The sequence below is a fragment of the Dama dama genome, chromosome 24 (genome assembly GCF_033118175.1).
Source record: "Dama dama isolate Ldn47 chromosome 24, ASM3311817v1, whole genome shotgun sequence".
Classification (NCBI taxonomy): Eukaryota; Metazoa; Chordata; class Mammalia; order Artiodactyla; family Cervidae; genus Dama; species Dama dama.
This window is the reverse complement of record NC_083704.1, coordinates 64,414,752-64,431,513: the sequence shown is the minus strand read 5'-3', so window position 1 is coordinate 64,431,513 and position 16,762 is coordinate 64,414,752. Positions and strand designations below refer to the sequence as shown.

General features: G+C 62.9%; 2 protein-coding genes across 2 annotated transcripts; one reads left to right on the top strand and one right to left on the bottom strand.

The window, feature by feature from the left end:
- Positions 1–170: 170 nt before the first annotated feature.
- CHST13 (carbohydrate sulfotransferase 13) lies at positions 171–7,003 on the top strand. Its single transcript, XM_061129053.1, has 3 exons — positions 171–267; positions 4,832–4,914; positions 5,573–7,003. Exons 1-3 carry the CDS (start codon positions 171–173, stop codon positions 6,413–6,415), a joined length of 1,023 nt encoding a protein of 340 aa, XP_060985036.1. The 3' UTR covers positions 6,416–7,003.
- A 776-nt stretch (positions 7,004–7,779) lies between these two features.
- On the bottom strand, positions 7,780–13,144 carry C24H3orf22 (chromosome 24 C3orf22 homolog). Its single transcript, XM_061129054.1, has 4 exons — positions 12,235–13,144; positions 9,694–9,823; positions 8,815–8,946; positions 7,780–7,992 (listed from the first exon to the last, which is right to left on the bottom strand). The coding sequence occupies exons 2-4, from the start codon at positions 9,780–9,782 to the stop codon at positions 7,809–7,811; spliced, it is 405 nt and encodes a 134-aa protein (XP_060985037.1). The 5' UTR covers positions 9,783–9,823; positions 12,235–13,144; the 3' UTR covers positions 7,780–7,808.
- Between the last annotated feature and the right edge of the window lie 3,618 nt (positions 13,145–16,762).

Below are 16,762 nucleotides of genomic sequence, written 5' to 3'. Positions count from 1 at the left end.
GCCGGGAGGGTGCCCCCCGCCCTGGGGCGCGGATCCTGGGCGGCCCTGGGTTTCGGTTTGGTCTGAGCACGAGCCCGTGGGCGGGCCCAGGGGCGGGACGGAGGTCGCGCCCCGGTCCCAGTACAGCGCGGGCCCGTCGGGGCGGCCGAGCGCGGCGCGCTCCGGCAACCATGACGAGGCGCTGCGGGCGGCGGCGCGCACTGGCGGCCGCGTGTCTGGGGGCCGCGCTCCTGCTGCTGGGCGCCGCGCCCCGCGCCCTGCGCCCTGGTGAGTGCCTGCCGGGGGTCCCCGACAGGGTGGGGGCACCTGCGGTCTCCTCCCGGGCTAGGGCAGGGGGTTGGGGGGGCGCTCAGAAAGACTCCCGGTCCCGCAAGGGCTTTCGATGCGGTCTCCCAAGGCCGGGAGGGGGACGGTCCGGGCCTCCCAGCCTCTGCCCAGGGATCAGGTGAGCGGTGGGCCGAGGAGGGGATTAGGCCACCCGGGTCTTTTGCCTCCTTTGCCTCAACCCACCTCTACCGCGTGTCTGCAGCTGTGGGTGGGTGGTGGCCTGACGCGCCCGTCCGGATGGGCCCCTCGGCGCACCACACGCTGCACCTGGAAGGACTCAGTCCCAAGCACCCGCCTCATGGTCAGGTGTGGGAAACAGGCAGCCCATCGTGCCAGCCCTGTGGAGTGCCTGCTCCCCGGCGTGTGCTGGGTCTTGACTCACTCCAGAGGCCGAGGCACCGTGGGCCGCTGACCTGCTGGCTGCACAGGCCGCCAAGGGCTAGAGTTGCCCAGGCAGAGACCTGTCCTGACCTTGCCTTTTCTGGGTGTGAGTGTGTGTGTGACAGTGTGTGTGCATGATTGTGTGTGTGCACATGTGTGTGTGCATATGAGGAGCGGTGGAGGCCAGGAAGGAAGGTAAGTTGAGGTCCACTCATGAGTGGCCCTGAGTGGCAGGCTAGGAATTGGGGTGCTCTCCAAATGGTCATGAAGGGCCATCAGTCTTTAATACTCCCAACTCACTGGAAAAGACCCTGATGCTGGGAAAGATTGACGGCAGGAGGAGAAGGGGACGACAGAGGATGAGATGGTTGGACGGCATCGACTCAATGGACAGAAGTTTGAGCAAACTCTGGGAGATGGTGAAGGACAGGGAAACCTGGCGTGCTGTAGTCCATTGGGTCGCAAAAGGTCGGACACGACTGAGTGACTGAACAGCATCCCAGATGCCAGGCAAGGTCCAGGGCTTATAGGAAAACAAGACTGAGCTGACTTCCCCTGGGGCAGCCAGACACCCACCACACAAATCAAACGGTCTCAGCAGTAACGAGTGCCATGAATAAACTAACAGCAGTCTGGCCGCTGGAGAGGCCCCCTTTCTGGAGGGATGTTTGAGTTGAGATCTGAACAAGAAGTCTTGATCTGAAAGAGGAGAGGTTTCTGGAGAAGCAACCCAGGCAGAGGGCGCCTCCGGTGTTCACAGAGCAGCAGGCAGGCAGGGAGGCTGGTGCTGAGCGAGGGAGCGGGGGGGGGGGGGGGGGGGGCAGGCCCTGGAGGGGCCTGGGACTCACCATCGGCCAGCGGGAGGCCTCGGCGCGGGTTCTGCCAGAACATGGTGCCCGAGGCGGGAGTGAAGCCTGGGACAGTCCCGGGCAGAGCGATCCACCCAATCAGGGCTCCGGGCTGGGGCCGTGAAGCTCAGGATGGAGAGTCACGACTCTTCCAAAAGAAAAAGGCAGGATCGATTTTTCCTTCTGAAGGGCTTGACCCCTGGAGGGCCTGCAGGTCAGCGGGGGGACTGACCAGGCCGGGTCATGCAGCTCCGGCCAGTCTGCTCTTGCGACAGTGGCCTGGCTAGAACTTATTAACCAGAAAACTGTGTGGTAACCTCTGCTCCCTGGGCTGGGGGTTGCCCAGCACAGCGTCCCCCCAGGGCAGCCCCAAGGAGCCCCGAGCGGCTGCGCCGGGCCTGTCCTTAGGGTGGGCTTGTTTTTGGTTTCCCCGTGTGGCATGGTGCCCCCCAGCCCATGGTGCTGTGAGCATGGGCGGGTGGTGTGCGGGCCGAGTGGGCTCCAGGAGGCCTCGGCAGTTAAGGACGCGCTCTCAGCGGGGCCTGGCGTCAAGCCTGCTCCTGGCCCCTTACTTGCTGTGAGGCCTCAGCATGTTTCTTTGCCTCTTGGAGCCTCAGTTTTCCCATCTGTCAAATGGGATAACAGTAGTTCCGACCCCTGGGGGCATAGTGTCAGTGAGCAGAGCAGGGGCACTATGCGCTCCTGCCCGGCTACCTGGTCTCCTGGCCTCTCCTCTGCTGCCCAGGACATGCCAGCCCACGTGCAGCGGGCCCACTGGGGACCCCCAGATTGCAGGCAGCTCCTTCCCTTGGCCTCCCACCCCTTCACACCCAGCTGGTGCGCTCTGAGCCACTCCGGACTTCCAGCAGCTTTCCCTGCGAGTCTGCTCCGCCTGCTCCCAGCCAGTCCCTGCCCTCCCGGGTAGCGCTCTCTGTCTCTGGCACCACTCAGTCCCTCCCCCTCCCTCCCCCTCCCTCCCCTTCTCTCTCTCCCTCTCTCTCTAACCTCCTGCTATTTTTGTTTCCTTTGTCAAAGCAGAACCCGCTTGTGGTTTTGCCCAAGTGGCTGCTCTGGGCTGGCCCGGGCCCCTCCCTGGCCCTCTGCTGGCAGGCCTGGGACCTGGAGGCTCAGGGAGGGACTGGGGGGCTGAAGACACAGGTGGGGGACTGGGGCAAGGGGGGCGGAGGCTGCAGGAATCCCTGTGGGGCCCTCTGGGGACCACCCTACCCTCAGAGCCCCGGCCTCTGGCTGTCGGGGGGGGAGGGGGGGCTGGACCCAGGACCTTTCGTCCTCCTCCATGGCCGGCCTGCCAGCCCGCCGGACCAGGGTTCTGCTCCTGCGCTGATGGGGTGGAGCCGGGCGGGGGCGGCCCAGCCCCATAATCACTGCCCCTTGCTATTCTGGGGCCTCTCCCCTTTCACCCACTGGCTCCTGGGGGCTGGTGTGGGACCCGCTTTCCCTTGGGCTGCAGTCTGGCTGGGAAAGGAGAGGCTCCACCCAAGGGCTAGTGTTTCCCATAGGCTGGGTGCTTCTGAGTCGTGGGTCCGGGGTAGAGGTGGCCTGGTTTGTTGCTCCGCCTGCCCCCCCGGGGGGCACCAGCCTTTCCCCACCCCCCCTCAGGGCCTCCACCCCCACCAGAAAGAGGTGAGGCAGCAGCTTCTGGGGCCTCCCCGCCAGCCGGCAGCCAGAGGACACAGGCAGGCCCCGTGGGCCCCTCGCCTCAAAAGCCTTGGTCACAGCAGAGCCCGGCCCCTGCTCTGGGGACACTGGAGTGGGCAGAGGGCCTTGGGCTGCCAGGGGTGCGGCGGGGAGCCAGGTGCACACGGAGGGTTCTGCAGGCCCGGCACGGCCGGTCTGCCTGTCGCTGACTTGCTCCTTCAACCAAGTCCACGGGGCAGAGCTGCAGCTCCGCAGTGCTCAAGGGGGCTCCCAGGCCTCCGCAGCCTGGGCTGTCAGCATGCGGACCGCGGCCCCCCCGGGGGCCGGGCCGCCGCGTCTCAGCGGGCCCCGTGCACGCTCGGGTTTGGGAGCCGCTGCCCCTGGTCACTGTGCCTGCACAGCAGCTCAGCGAGCTGTCTGAGTTCGCTCGTCTGCCAGAGGTTTGTCTCAAGGAAAACTCTTGAATCCTGGCAGCATCGTAAGACTTCTCCTTTTGTTGGAAGCCAAGGACCATCGAAAACGTCTTTCTTCTTATGAATTTATTATTTTCTAATGTGATCCTGAATTATTAAAGATATTCTTGTGAATATTCCATATTCCTATGAATTCAATATATTCTTGACAGCCATTGAATACATTTAAATTTGCAAACCTCAGTCACATAAAATGTTCTTAGCTATGTTATTTTTATGAAAGTCAAACCGTTAGTCACTCAGTCGTGTCCGACCCTTTGTGACCCCATGGATATAGCCCTCCAAGCTCCTCTGTCCATGGGATTCTCCAGGCAAGAACACTGGAGTGAGTTGCCATTCCTTGTCCAGGGAATCTTCCCGATCCAATGATCAAACCCGGATCTCCTCAAATGTAGATTCTTTACTATCTGAGCCACTGGGGAAGCCCTATTTCTATAAGGTCCAGTACTAACATCACGTCTTTCACTTCCGTTTTTTTTGTAATTTGAGTCTTCACTCTTTATTTCTTGGTCAGTCTAACCAAAGACTTGACAATTTGGGTGATATTTTTAAATTAAACTTATTAGATTTTATTGGTAAGTATAATCATATCTAAGACTAATATGAGGCTGTGGCGGTTTGGGGAAGACTGAGGAACACAGCGATGAGACAGAGAGTGTCCCTACACGGACGCTGCCAGTGAAACCTGAATGTACTGGGAGGAGGGACACGCCAGCAGGAGAGGGACAAGCCGCTGCAGGCGTCCCCAGCAGCCACCTGGCCTGGGCACCTGCGCTGCCACCAGAGCCGGCAGCTTGGCAGTGCGGCCCCCGCTTCTGCCTGCCTCCCCACTGGGCCCTCACCCTGAGGCTGCACGGACGTGGCTGGCAGAGGCGGGCTGTGAGACGGAGGCAGGTGGGGCTGGGTGGTCAGGGCCCTCCCAGAGGGCGATGGCTTCCACTTTTCCCCTTGTTAGCTCCCGCCCGGCCCCCTGCAGCCCTGGTGGACAGGGACCCGGTCTGTCAGTGACCCCCGAGGCAGGCGGGCCGTGGGGGTACCCAGTCCTAGGGGTGGATGCAGCGTGCCCAGGCGAGTCGGCCAAGCCGCTAGGGCCACGGCCAGTCTGTCTGGTGCCGCGGCGAACGCCCCTCCCTTTGCCCCCAGTGTTCGAGAGCAGCGCAGTGGGCACCAGCTGGTTTGGCGGGAAGGGGAGGAGCCCCTTGCAGACTCTCTACGACCTGGACCAGGTAGGCGAGCCGCCCTCCCCCTGCTGCCTCCAGCCACAGTGGCCCGAGCCCGTGTGGACCTGCTGTCCAGGGGCTGCGGCCGCCTCGGGCTCCGGCCAGGGAGCGAATGCTGGGTTGTGACGGGGCAAACGCTGGGAGCAGGCAGAGAGACCTGGGGGCGTCCAGCCGTCCATCTGCCCACCCAGCCCTCCAGGGGTGGAATATGCTGGGCTCTGGGCAGCAGCGTTCTGCGCGGCGGACATAACGAGCAGCCGGCTGTGTGCCACCCACAGCAGGAGGGACGCAAAGGGAAGCCCCAGGCTCAGTGCCGCTGGGACAGGGAGACGGGCCAGGCATGCCCCCCACCCAGCCCCGAGCCTGCGGGGCCACACGCTGTTCCCAGGGTGTGCTGACTGAGCGCACAGGCCCAGCTCACACGTGCCCCTGCAGGCGCCCTGAGCACTGCGGAGCACCAGGCAGGTACAGGCCCTGCTCCCTAAGCAGCAGGAGGGTCACCTGCATCTCTGCCCTTGTGGTGCCGATGGGAGGGGCCCGGTGTAGGTGGAAACCCCCCTGGGGGGGCGGTGGGCGTTGGGGGGTGGCAGTGAGCCCCCTGCACCGGATCCGTCGCATCCTCCCCGCCCCTCACCCAGGCTCCCTCTGTGGTCCTGCCCCGCAGGGCCCACGCTCTGCCCTGGCCGAGGTCCACCGGCAGCGGCGAGAGCTGCTGCGCCGCGCCTGCAGCCGCCACACCCGGCGGCAGCACCTGCTGCGGCCCGAGGACCTGCGGCACGTGCTGGTGGATGACGCGCGCGGCCTGCTCTACTGCTACGTGCCCAAGGTGGCCTGCACCAACTGGAAGCGCGTGCTGCTAGCGCTGAGCGGCCGCGGCCCCAGCGACCCGCGCGCCATCCCCGCGCCCGAGGCGCACGCGCCCGGCCTCCTGCCCTCGCTGGCCGACTTCAGCCCGGCCGAGGTCAACCGGCGTCTGCGCGCCTACCTGGCCTTCCTCTTCGTGCGCGAGCCCTTCGAGCGCCTGGCCTCGGCCTACCGCAACAAGCTGCAGCGGCCCTGGGGCGCCGCCTTCCAGCGCCGCTTCGGCACCGACATCGTGCGGCGCCTGCGGCCGCGCCCAAGCCCAGACGCGCTGGCCCGCGGCCACGACGTGCGCTTCTCCGAGTTCCTGGCCTACCTGCTGGACCCGCGCACGCGCCGCGACGGGCCCCTGAACGAGCACTGGGAGCGCGCCCACGCGCTCTGCCACCCGTGCCGCCTGCGCTACGATGTGGTGGGCAAGTTCGAGACGCTGGCCGAGGACGCGGCCTTCGTGCTGGGCCTCGCGGGCGCACCCGGCCTGCGCTTCCCGGAGCCGCCGCCAGGGGCCAGGGCCGCCGCGCACGACCGGGCCGAGCGCCTCTTCCGCGACATCAGCCCCTTCTACCAGCGGCGCCTCTTCGGCCTCTACAGGATGGACTTCCTGCTCTTCAACTACTCCGTCCCCTCCTACCTGCGGCTGCGCTAGCCCGCGGCCGGGGTGCGCGGCGAGACGCTTGCGCTCGCCCCCTTGGGCGGACCGCGTCGTCGCACAGCCCGCCTCGCCTCCGGGGGCTGGACCCCTGGGTGCCTGACGCTGGCCTCGTCGAAGCGCCCGGGCCGGCGGGTGCGTCCCCAGGACCCCGGAGGACGGAATAATAGGTTTTTAGGCTGCGAGCGCCTGTGTTCTGTCGTCTGTCCTGAACCTAACTGTGGCACAAGATTAGAATGCTGGCTCCGCGCTGGCCCCTGACCCCTGGGGCCCTCCCCACCTCACCTGCCCTGGTCACTGTGCCGGGCCAAGGAGAGAAGGCCCGCCCCCAACAGACCCAGGGCCGGCTGGCCTTGCCTCGGCCTCAGCGGGCGGTGACCTGCCACCTGGGCGCCCTGAGGACCCTGCCACCCGGTGCGCCCCCCGGGGCCCTGTTCTGGCACCTTCTTGGCCTCAGTCCAGCCAGATGCTCGGTGGTCCACCGTCAACAGAGCCGCCCGGTAGGCAATATAGGAGCAGACTAACCAGGACCATGGTGAGCCTGGGAGCTCATGTGTTTGAAATAAATGCGTTTTGTTACTTTGTGAAAAACGGGTTTGTGTCTCCTTTTGCCATTTGTTCTGGGGTCTGAGGTGGTCTGGTCTTGAGCCTAGATCACCTTCCTAGCAGGGAGTGGGGGCAAGGTTGCAGCGCGGACAAATGGGGGGTGTGCCACGCTGTGGCTCAAGGAAGGGGGCAGTGATACTGGGGAAAGCCTATCCTTTCACTCTGCCTGGGCTGAGCGCTAAAGCCGCACCAGCTCAGCCAAGCCCTGTGCCTGGGGCTGCCACCGCCCTGGTATGCTTGCTTTACTACCCAAGTTGTGACAGGCGTGTACATGCAGCACGGTGGCGCACCCTATGTGCACACACACACACACACACCCCACTTCCTAACACACACACGTGGCACCAGCATTTTAGACTGTGCTGTGCTTTAAGAACTGCCTGACCACCCTTCCTAAGACTGTCCCGATCGGGATGGAAAGACTGCCTCTTCCTGCTCCTCCTCCCGGGTGCAGCTGTGGCAAAAAGGCGCTCACTAACAATACCAGGCGCTTTCCCTTCACGAGCTCTCCCCTGAAGCACTATGCCAGTGTACCCAGCACTATTCCAGAGTATTGTCACCCAGGTATCCCAGGCGCCTGAGCATATTTGGGGGTGAACGCAAGGAAATGACGCTCACACTGCAGGGCTGACTGTCACCGCACTTTATGGATGAGAATGTGGGGCCGGCGTGCAGACGACCGTCCGGGGCCGTGAACCTGCAGTGTGGATCCGCGGGAGGCCTCGCCCGGGCTCCTCGCCTCCCCATAGGTCACCTCTGCCCAGAGGGAGCTCCCAGTGGCCCGTCACGAGCGCCTGAGGGCCGAGTGGCCCAGAGACAGGTGGTGCAGAGCGGGACTCCGGGGGGCGGGCGAGGGGGCCGCGGGCCTGGGGAAGCGGCGGGTCAGCAGTGCCAGCTCCCAGAGGTTTCTTGGCGGCGATGGTGGCGGCTGGAGGCAGGAGGGAGGCAGGAAATCTGGGGCCCCCAGCCTGGAGAAGCCACACAGAGCCCCACGCTGACCCTGGGGAGCTGGCCCGGCCCCGGGCCAGAGGAGCTGGCTGGGGCCACAACCACGACTCTGCCCCCAGGACAGATGCTCCCCTGTCCACCCCCTGCCCGGACGCCCAGCAGCAGACACCTCCCAGCCTCTGCCCAGCCCAGACATGGGCCTGCCAGCCTGGGGGCAAGCCACAGAGGGTGCCACCAGCAGTGGCCACCTCCCCGTGAGGCCACCCTCCCCCTCCCGCTCCCCATCTCAGGGGCTCTGTTATCCTCAGATAAGCTTGGCCTTCAGCTCCTGGGTGATCTGCCCACTGCCAGGGCTCAGGGTGTGAGGCAGGGCAGTCCTGGGGGCACGCCTCAGCCCCCACCCCCTTCCTGCGGCACAAGGACCCGGCCACATGGCCTGAAGGCTCTCGGAGGGTCCGACATGACGGACCCTTCCACGGGAGAAGCTGCGGCCCAGCCCATCAGCCCGGAGGAGCAGAGGTTGAGAGGCCAGGAGCACAGTGGAGAAGACACAGCCTCAGCCCCGAGGACCCGTGCCCACTCACATCGGTGCGGGTGGTGGGCCTGGTGGGGCCCTTCTTAACCACACAGTGACAGTCTGGGGCAGGGCGAGTGTCTGTGCGTCTCTGCATTTGTGTGTGGGGTCTGAGTGTGTTGCTGCGTGTGCAGGGTGTGTGGGAGTGAGTGTGAGTCTCCCTGGGGCTAGATGTCCTCGGCCCGGACATGCTGTGTCGGTGTGGTGACGGGGGTGGGGGCCGGGCCTGGTCCCCGGGCAGCGTGGCGGCCCTGGGGCTGAGACTCACCCTCGGACGGGGATGGACCTTGTGGGCAGCAGCGTCTTCTGCAGGGGCAGCTGCTCCCGCAGCAAGCTGCTCATCTTCGTGAGTTCCCAGGGCTGCAGGAGCTCTGAGCTGGTCCCCATCAGCCAGGAGAACCTGCGGGCAGTGGGGCCTTGGGGGCTGCGGCCCAGCCATGCACAGGGGCTCTCAACACTTGGGAACCATGCTGGGAGGCAAGTGTTGCTGGGACACTTTACGGACGGGCAGACCAAGGGCAAGTGACTTGCTCGGAGACCACACAGCTTGGAAGCAGCGGAGCTGAGGTCTGGGAGGGCGGCTGACTTGCAGCCCTGTGGGCCGGGCCCCACCCCAGCACCCTCTTGCTTCACTAAGGGCCACGTGGCCATGCGAGTGCCACACTGGGCCCTGGGGACGGACCGGGGCTGTGAGCTGAGGGCAGGTGCCCCTGCCACGGGCGGCCGTGAGAAGGCTGCAGCCCCCAGGGTTGGGCTCGGGGCCACCCTCAGCCCTCCCAGGCCCCCCAACCCAGAGAAACAGGCTGCCTGGCGGAGGACCCACACCGCCCGGCCTGCAGGCTCTGCGGGCTCCCCGGGGCCGGGGCTCTGCAGACGCTTGCCCCACCCCCACACCTGGACCCCATCACACCCCCCGCAGGAGCAAGTGTGCTGACCAGGCAACAGGAAGCAGCCCGAGGAGGCTCTGGGGGGCCCAGCTCAGGGCCGAAGGGGTGGTGTGGAGCCCGCCGCCGGGGAGCGCAGAGCAGCTCATAGTCCCCTGTGGACAGAGACCCCCACCCGCTCCTGCCGTGCTTCCCAGAGGGGGCTCCTCCAGGGGGGGCCTGTGGAAGGGGGCCCCGCCTGGCTCGGGCTCGGGGTCCGGTACCTGTATGGAAACTTCCTGGCAAACTTCTCCTGCATCCTGGCCTTACTCTTCCATCCCTGGTGGGACTTCTTAGGGGCCTTTGGGTCCATCACAGAAGGGGGCTACACTGGGGCGCGCCCTTCAGCCGGAGCTGGAAGAGAGGCCGGAGGAGCCAGTCAGGACCGGAACAGCAAGGCTTCCCAGACAGCGCATGGAGACAGGGTGCCCGGGAGGGTTGTGAGCCCCCCAGTGCTCAGCACGCTGCTCCACAAGGCCTGCTCCGGTGTCAGTGTGTGTGTGTACGCGTGTACACGTGTGTGCTTGTACACGCGTGTGTGCAGCTGTACACCAAGCATGGCTCTGAGTCACCCCCACAGTCAAAGGGGCCCTCGGCCGACTGGCCCTGCAGGTCCCAGGTGTGCACACCCCCCGCAGCGGCATCCACCTCCACCGCGGCCCAGCTGGGGTCACCTCGGGTCTCTCTGGGCTATGTGGTGCCATGGCCGCGGCACCCTCAGGAGACGGGCTGCCCCGTGCTGTCTCCAGGGGCTCCTGCCCGGGGCTGGGCTGGACTGTCTCCCCCTGGGCCCTGGGAGCCCCTAGGCTGGGTCATTATGAATAAAGCTGCCATGGATGTTCACGCACAGGTTTCTGCACAAAGCTGTGTCCCTGTTTCTCTGTTGCATGCGCTGAGAGTGCAGTCGCCGGGCTGACAGAAGCCCATTGTTTTAGTTTTAAAGAGATCTGCCCCACAGCTCTCGAGCGGCTGGGCCATCTTCCCTGCCCCACAGTCACGAGTAGTTCTCTTTCAAAGGATAAGACAAGAGTAAGGACGACCCCAGTTGGGGCTGAGGAGGCCTGGGCGTCAGGCCTGAGCACGGGGGCTCGTGAGCCCCTCACCCCAGTGACTGTGCTCATGTGGCCACGTCACCGTCCACGTGACCCTCACGGGCTGAAGCCACCCCTGCCAGCCCCGTCCTGGCGTGGGGGGGCCCTTGTTCCAGGAGGGGGGCCGTGCAGACACCGGCAGGACCAACCGCACCAGGCAACAGGTTCCCCAGGAGCTGGTGCCCTTGAAGCGGCCCCCGCTGGCGACTCAAGGATGGGGCGGCCAGGGCAGCTGCGAGACCTGCTCCCCACTGCACCACCTCTGGAGGGCCTGGGGGGTTGGGGGACGAGACTGGAGGCCTCTTTCCCGCCTTCTCACCCCCAGCCCCACAGAGCCAAGGGAGCGCCCCCCAAATACAGCGTCTCTCTCGCAGCAGTGGGGCCTGCCCCCGACCCCCACTGTGGAAGCTGCTGAGCCACAGGCCCCGAGGGCGAAGGCCGCGAAGGCCCCAAGCACTGGTCTGAGCACACACGCGCCCACACACGCGGGCACACAGCTCCCGGGAGCCCTCTGGCCTGCATCTCCACCCGTCCACCCTCGGGGGGACGCTGCCCCCTGCTTCTCTGAGCCTGAGTCGCAGCAGCTGTGTTCCTGTGACCACACTTTGCTGTCGGATCTCCTGAAATCCGGAGAGAAGCCTCGGAGAAACAAGCGCTTCTTTCCCGGGTGGGGGCTGGGTCCCCAGAAGCCTTGGTCCCCTAGGGACAGGGCAGCCCTCTGCACCAGGGCAGACCTCGGGCGAGGGACCCGGGCTGGTATGAGGGCAAGGCCTTCAGCCCCCCCGGGAGCCAGGCCGGGATGCGGGGAGCAGGCAGGGGGCGGGGTCCAGGACAGGGCGGCCAGCCGGGTGTCTGCACTGCTCCCTGCGGCCCTGGGTTACTTCCCCCCACCCCCGCCCCCGACGGCAGACAGGCCACCACCGCCCTCTTCAGGTGAGGAGACCGAGGCTCCGGGGGGAACTGCCTTGCCTGCATCTCCACCCCCCGCCCTGCAGCGTCTGCGGGAAGAGGTGGCGTCCAGGCTACAGGGCTCCCACAGTCCTGGAGCAGCCGGGCGACAGAGGGCACCCCAGCAGTGACCACAGACGACACGGCCCTGCTGCGGGAACTCACGGCCTGGAGGAGGCAGGCAAGGGCCCCCACACCCCCGGGTCGCCTGCGGACCCTCTTGGTCGTGGGCCTGGGCCCGCGTGCTGCGGGGAGCCCGCTTCCACAGGCAGGGGGGCCCCGCGGGTCCAGGCTGCCGCCCCCATCCCAGCGGAGATGCTGTGAGGTGTGGATCAGAGCACCCAGCAGTGACCCCACCCAGGGGGACGCTGCTGTGAGGGCCGGCCCCCCTGCAGCCAGAAGGGTGTGCGTGAGCAGACCCCCAGGCCCAGGTACTCACTGGTCACCCTGTGTGATGAACTTGGGGGAGGTGAACGCTGGCCATGGTCCTGGCTGCCATGCACCAGGCTCTGGGCCCAGGACACGGGGCCAGGCCCGCAGCCTCACCCAGCGTCAGAGCCCCCGAGGTCACAATCAGCGACTCCTGGCCAGGGAGGGGCAGTGGGAGTGGCGGTGTGGGGCTGGGCTGGTGGGCGCCTCGTCTCCGAGGGCCCTGCATGGGAGCTCCCGCAGCCACATGCGTGGGAGCAGGGCACACACAAGGCCCGGAAGCAGCGAACAACCCACCTGGGCAGAAAAAAGCTCCTTCTTCAGGACTTCCCTGGTGGTCCGGTGGATAAGGCTCCACCCTCCCAATGCAGGGGGCACAGGCTCCATCTCTAGTTGGGAACTAAGAGGCCAGGTGCCGAGCGATGAGGACAAACAGTAAAGAGAAGCTCCTTCCCTGGCTGACCCTGACCTGAGCCCAGGCTGCAGCCCAGGAGCGGCCAGGCTGAGGTGACTCAGGGGCGGGCGGGCGTTAGGGTGCAGCTCCGGGGTCTGCTGTCCCACAGAGAACCCACCGGGCTGGGAATCGACCGGGCCACCAATGGACGAGCAGCGGGGAGCCTGCCTGGGCGCAACCCCAGCTCAGCGCGAGGACCGGGGGCTGGAGGGGAGTGGACGGTGCAGGCGGCAGGGCCAGCGCCTGCCCTCACGTCCTGGGTCTTGACCTGGAGGTTCTTGGAGCAGCCCTGACGTGGGGCTCCGGTCCAGGGGCTTGCTGGGGGCATGAGGCAGGATGAGGCCCGAGGGGAGCCCCGTGGGGACCCCTCTTCCCAGTCCCCCTCCCCTCAGCACTTCCTGCCCTGAGGTGGGGCACCCCCTCCGGGTGGGGCTGGGGGGCATCCCTGGGTCAGCAGTGAAGTCAGCCCCACAGCAGTGGGCTGGGGGGCAGCAGCCTGCTGGGGTTCAGAGGTGCGCGCAGGGCCAAGCCCGTTGTCCCCGAAAATGGAAATGAACGGAGGGGCAGAGAGAGCAAGATGGGGAAGGAGGCCTGCAGACAGTGGAGCCCCAGGAGCCCGCAGCTGTGCAGGGCGCTGAAGGGCCGGAGGTCCCGGTGGACTGGGCCCGTCCTGAGGAGCGCCGGCAGGAGAGTGTCCACCTCGGCTCGGCCGAGGGCCGCCTGCCCGCGGTCGCAGCTGTGAGAGGTGCCGGGTGAGCACCCCCCAACCCTGCTGGGGCCCGGCGCTCTCGACCCTCCTGGAGAGCCCCATGTGTGCCCCGTGGCCGGGCGGCTGGGACTCCCGGGGCCCTGTCACACTGGTGAGGTCGCGGTGCCCGGGGGCTCCGGCCCAGGCAACGGCAGGCCTGCGGGCAGGTGGGGCTCCGTGCTCCTGGTTGCTTCTGCCCCGTCCCCTCCGCGGCAGCCTGATGGTCTAACACCAACGCTGAGAGGAGGCCTCCACCAGGAGAGCGTGGGCCGGGTGAGGCCAGGGCGGGCCGGGTGCTCAGTGAGGCCAGCAGTGACCAGGTGTGTGTGGAGATACCTGGCATCCATGCGGAGGAGGCGGCGAGCGGGCCGGGAGCCCCGGGGGGAACCCGGCGGCCAGCAGAGCTCACTCAAGGAGAGACGTGGCCCCTGGAGGGAAGCGCTGGATAACGGGGCGGGCCCGAGGGACATTCAGGTGAAAGCCACACGCTGTGCACACCGAGGCCACCACGGCGGGTGGACGCGGCCCTGCAGGGAGACCACAAGTCCAGTCTCGGTCAGCCTCTCTGCCCTTCTGCGGGCCCCCACCCCGACGTGGGCAGGTAAACATCTGGGTCTGAGGTCCAGGTGCGTGACGGCTGGCCTCAGACAGGGGTGTGGGCGCCGCTGGGACATCAACAGCAACTGAAGACACGCATCCGGAGCAGAGTGCGCACAGCAAAGAGGGCCTCGGGCCTTGGGTTAGGAGGCTCTGACGGTTCACGATCAGGCCCACAGAGAAGACGCAGCGACGGGGGTCACCAAACCCGGCCTCGCGTTGCCTGTTTCCAGACCCAAGTCTGCCTCTTCTTTTCCAATGCGACGCCTTTTGCTTCTTTTTCTTGCCTGATTACTCTCTCTGGAACTCCAGGGTTAGTTGAATGAACAGTAGGCAAAGCAGGCATCTTAATCTTGTTTCTGACCTTAGAGAAAAAACCTTTCTGTCTCATCTCTCAATACTGAGGACGGTGTGATCTGTGGGTTTTTCACCTGGGGCTTTATTGTGTTGGATTTTGCCAGATGCTTTTTCTGTACCAAGTGAGATGGTCACATAGTTTCCAACCATCATTCTATTAATATGGTGTGTCTCATCGATTGAGTTCCTTATTGTGAAACACCCTTGCACCCTGGGAATAAAACTCACTTCACATATAGTCCTTTAGAGATTTGCTGGATCTAGTTGGGTACTACTGTCCTGTCGAGGACCTTTGCACCTGTAATCATCAGGGTACTGGTCTAGGTTTGCTGGTTGCGTCTCCATCCGGCTTTGGTAGCAGGAGATAGTGATGCACAGAATGACTTGGGCAGTGGTCTCTCTCCTTTATCTTTTTGGAAGATTTTGAGAGAAATTGCTGTTAATACTGCTTTAATGTTTCACAGAATTACACCATCTGGTCTTGGGCTTTTTTTTTTTAAAGCTGTTGGTTTGTTTCTTTAGATCAACTTTATTAAGGCATAACTGATACACAATTAAATGCAGTTTAAAAAATGTGATAAAATACACAAAACAGTAACCATGTTGACCATTTTAAAGTGTGTGGTTCAGTGCTAAACCAGTCCGTCCTAAAGGAAATAAACCCTGAATATTCACTGGAAGGACTGATGCTGAAGCTGAAGCTCCAGTACTTCGACCACCTGATGCGAAGAGCCAACTCATTGGAAAAGACCCTGATGCTGGGAAAGATTGGAGGCAGGAGGAGAAGGGGACGACAGAGGATGAGATGGCTGGATGGCATCACCGATTCTATGGACATGAATGTAAGGAAACTCTGGGAGACAGTGAAGGCCAGGGAAGCCTGGTGTGCTGCAGCCCTTGGGGTCACAGAGTCAGACCTGACTTAGCAACTGAACAACAACTCTGACTGTCATGGGGTGGTAGCTCATTGAGCTTTGATCTCCATTCCTCTGGTGATGTACTGGCCATTTGTGCATCTCCTGTGAATAAGTGTCTGATAAAGTCCTTTGCCCATTTTCAACCTGGGTGTGTGTTTCTATGTTACTGGGTTTTGGAAGTTTCTCAATACATTCCAGATATTACATTCTGGAATATATCTCTTATCAGATATGTGGCCTGAAAGTCTCTCCTCTCACTCTGGGGTTTGTCTTCTTGCTCTGCACACAGTGTCCTGGCGTCCTTGCCCGCACAGACTTTAACCCCCTGAGGTCCAGTCTGTCCATTCTTCCCTGTTTCCTGTGCCTTTTGTTGCACACAAGAGTCACTGCCAAGTCCAGGGTCGTGAAGCGCTTGCCCTGGGTTTTCTTGTAAGTTCTGTGGCTTTTGCATTCACACTTAGGTCTCTGACCCACTTTCGGCTGACGTTTGTATACGATGTTAGCAGAGATCTGACGTTACCCTTTGGTGTGGTTTCCCAGCCAGTGGGAGAAAGAGGACTCTTTCCCATGAAAGGGTGTTAGTGCTGTTTCCACCGTCCACCCGACCTGACGCGTGAGGCCTGACTTCCCTATTCTCCGTGCTGGGACCACGCTGTTCTCACAGCTGCGGGTCTGCAGTAAACCCTGAAACAGGACGTGTGTGAGCTCCAACTCTGTGCTCTTTCAAGGCTGTTCTGAATGTTCAGAATCCCCTTCAGGTTCCACGGGAATTTCAGGGTGGGTTCTTTGATTTTTGCAAAAGTCATTGCTGGGTTTTTGACAGAACCTGAATGTGTAGATTGCTTCAGGCACAACTGACATTTTAGCAGTATTAAGTTTGCTAACCCATAAACACAGGCTGTCTTTCCACTGATTCGTCTTCTTTTCCTCGACAGTTTGTGGTTTTCACTGTACACGTGCTCCTCCTCCTTGGTTAACTCAGTTCCTATGGGTTCTCTTCTGGGGGCTACTGTGAGTGGAGTCATTTTCTTACTTCGAGACGGATCACGGTTGGTGTACAGACTTTCACCGGACTTCCTGGAGTTCATTTTTCATCCTGCCACCTGCTGAGCTCATTCACCAGGTCCAACAGCTTCTGTGTCTGGGTGTGAGGCATCTTCAGTACTTTCTACATCTACAGCCCCATCATCTGTGAATAGAGATGATTCAACTTCTTTTTCTTGCCTAAATGCTCTGCATAGAACTTTTAATAAGGACTCTGGTGAACACAAGTGGCAGAAGGGGACAGCCTTGTCTTGTTAGACGGTCACTCTGGGGTTTTTACATACGGCTTTTGTTACATAGAGGTAGTTTTCCTCTATTCCTAGTTCGCTGAGTACTTTTTAATCAGGACAGTGTGTTGAATTTAGTCGAATGCTCTTTCCACATCAACTGATACCATGTGATTCTTTTTCCTTCATTCTGTCGATGAGGTATTCTACGCTGATTGGACTCTGCATGTTGAACCATTCTTGCATTCCAGACACAAGTCTCGGCTGGTTACAGTGTTCAATCCTAGGAGAAAACCTACTTGAAGGAAAAGAGGTGGTGACTAGATGCCAGTGCCGAGACAACACAGACAGCTGGATTACCTGGCCAAGATGCTAAAACAGCCGTTACGAAAAATGCTTCAACAAGTAAGAGAGAGCACTCCGCCTGCGTCACACCCTGTTGGACTGCCGCCGGCCCACGTGCAGGAGCCGGCAGCGTCTC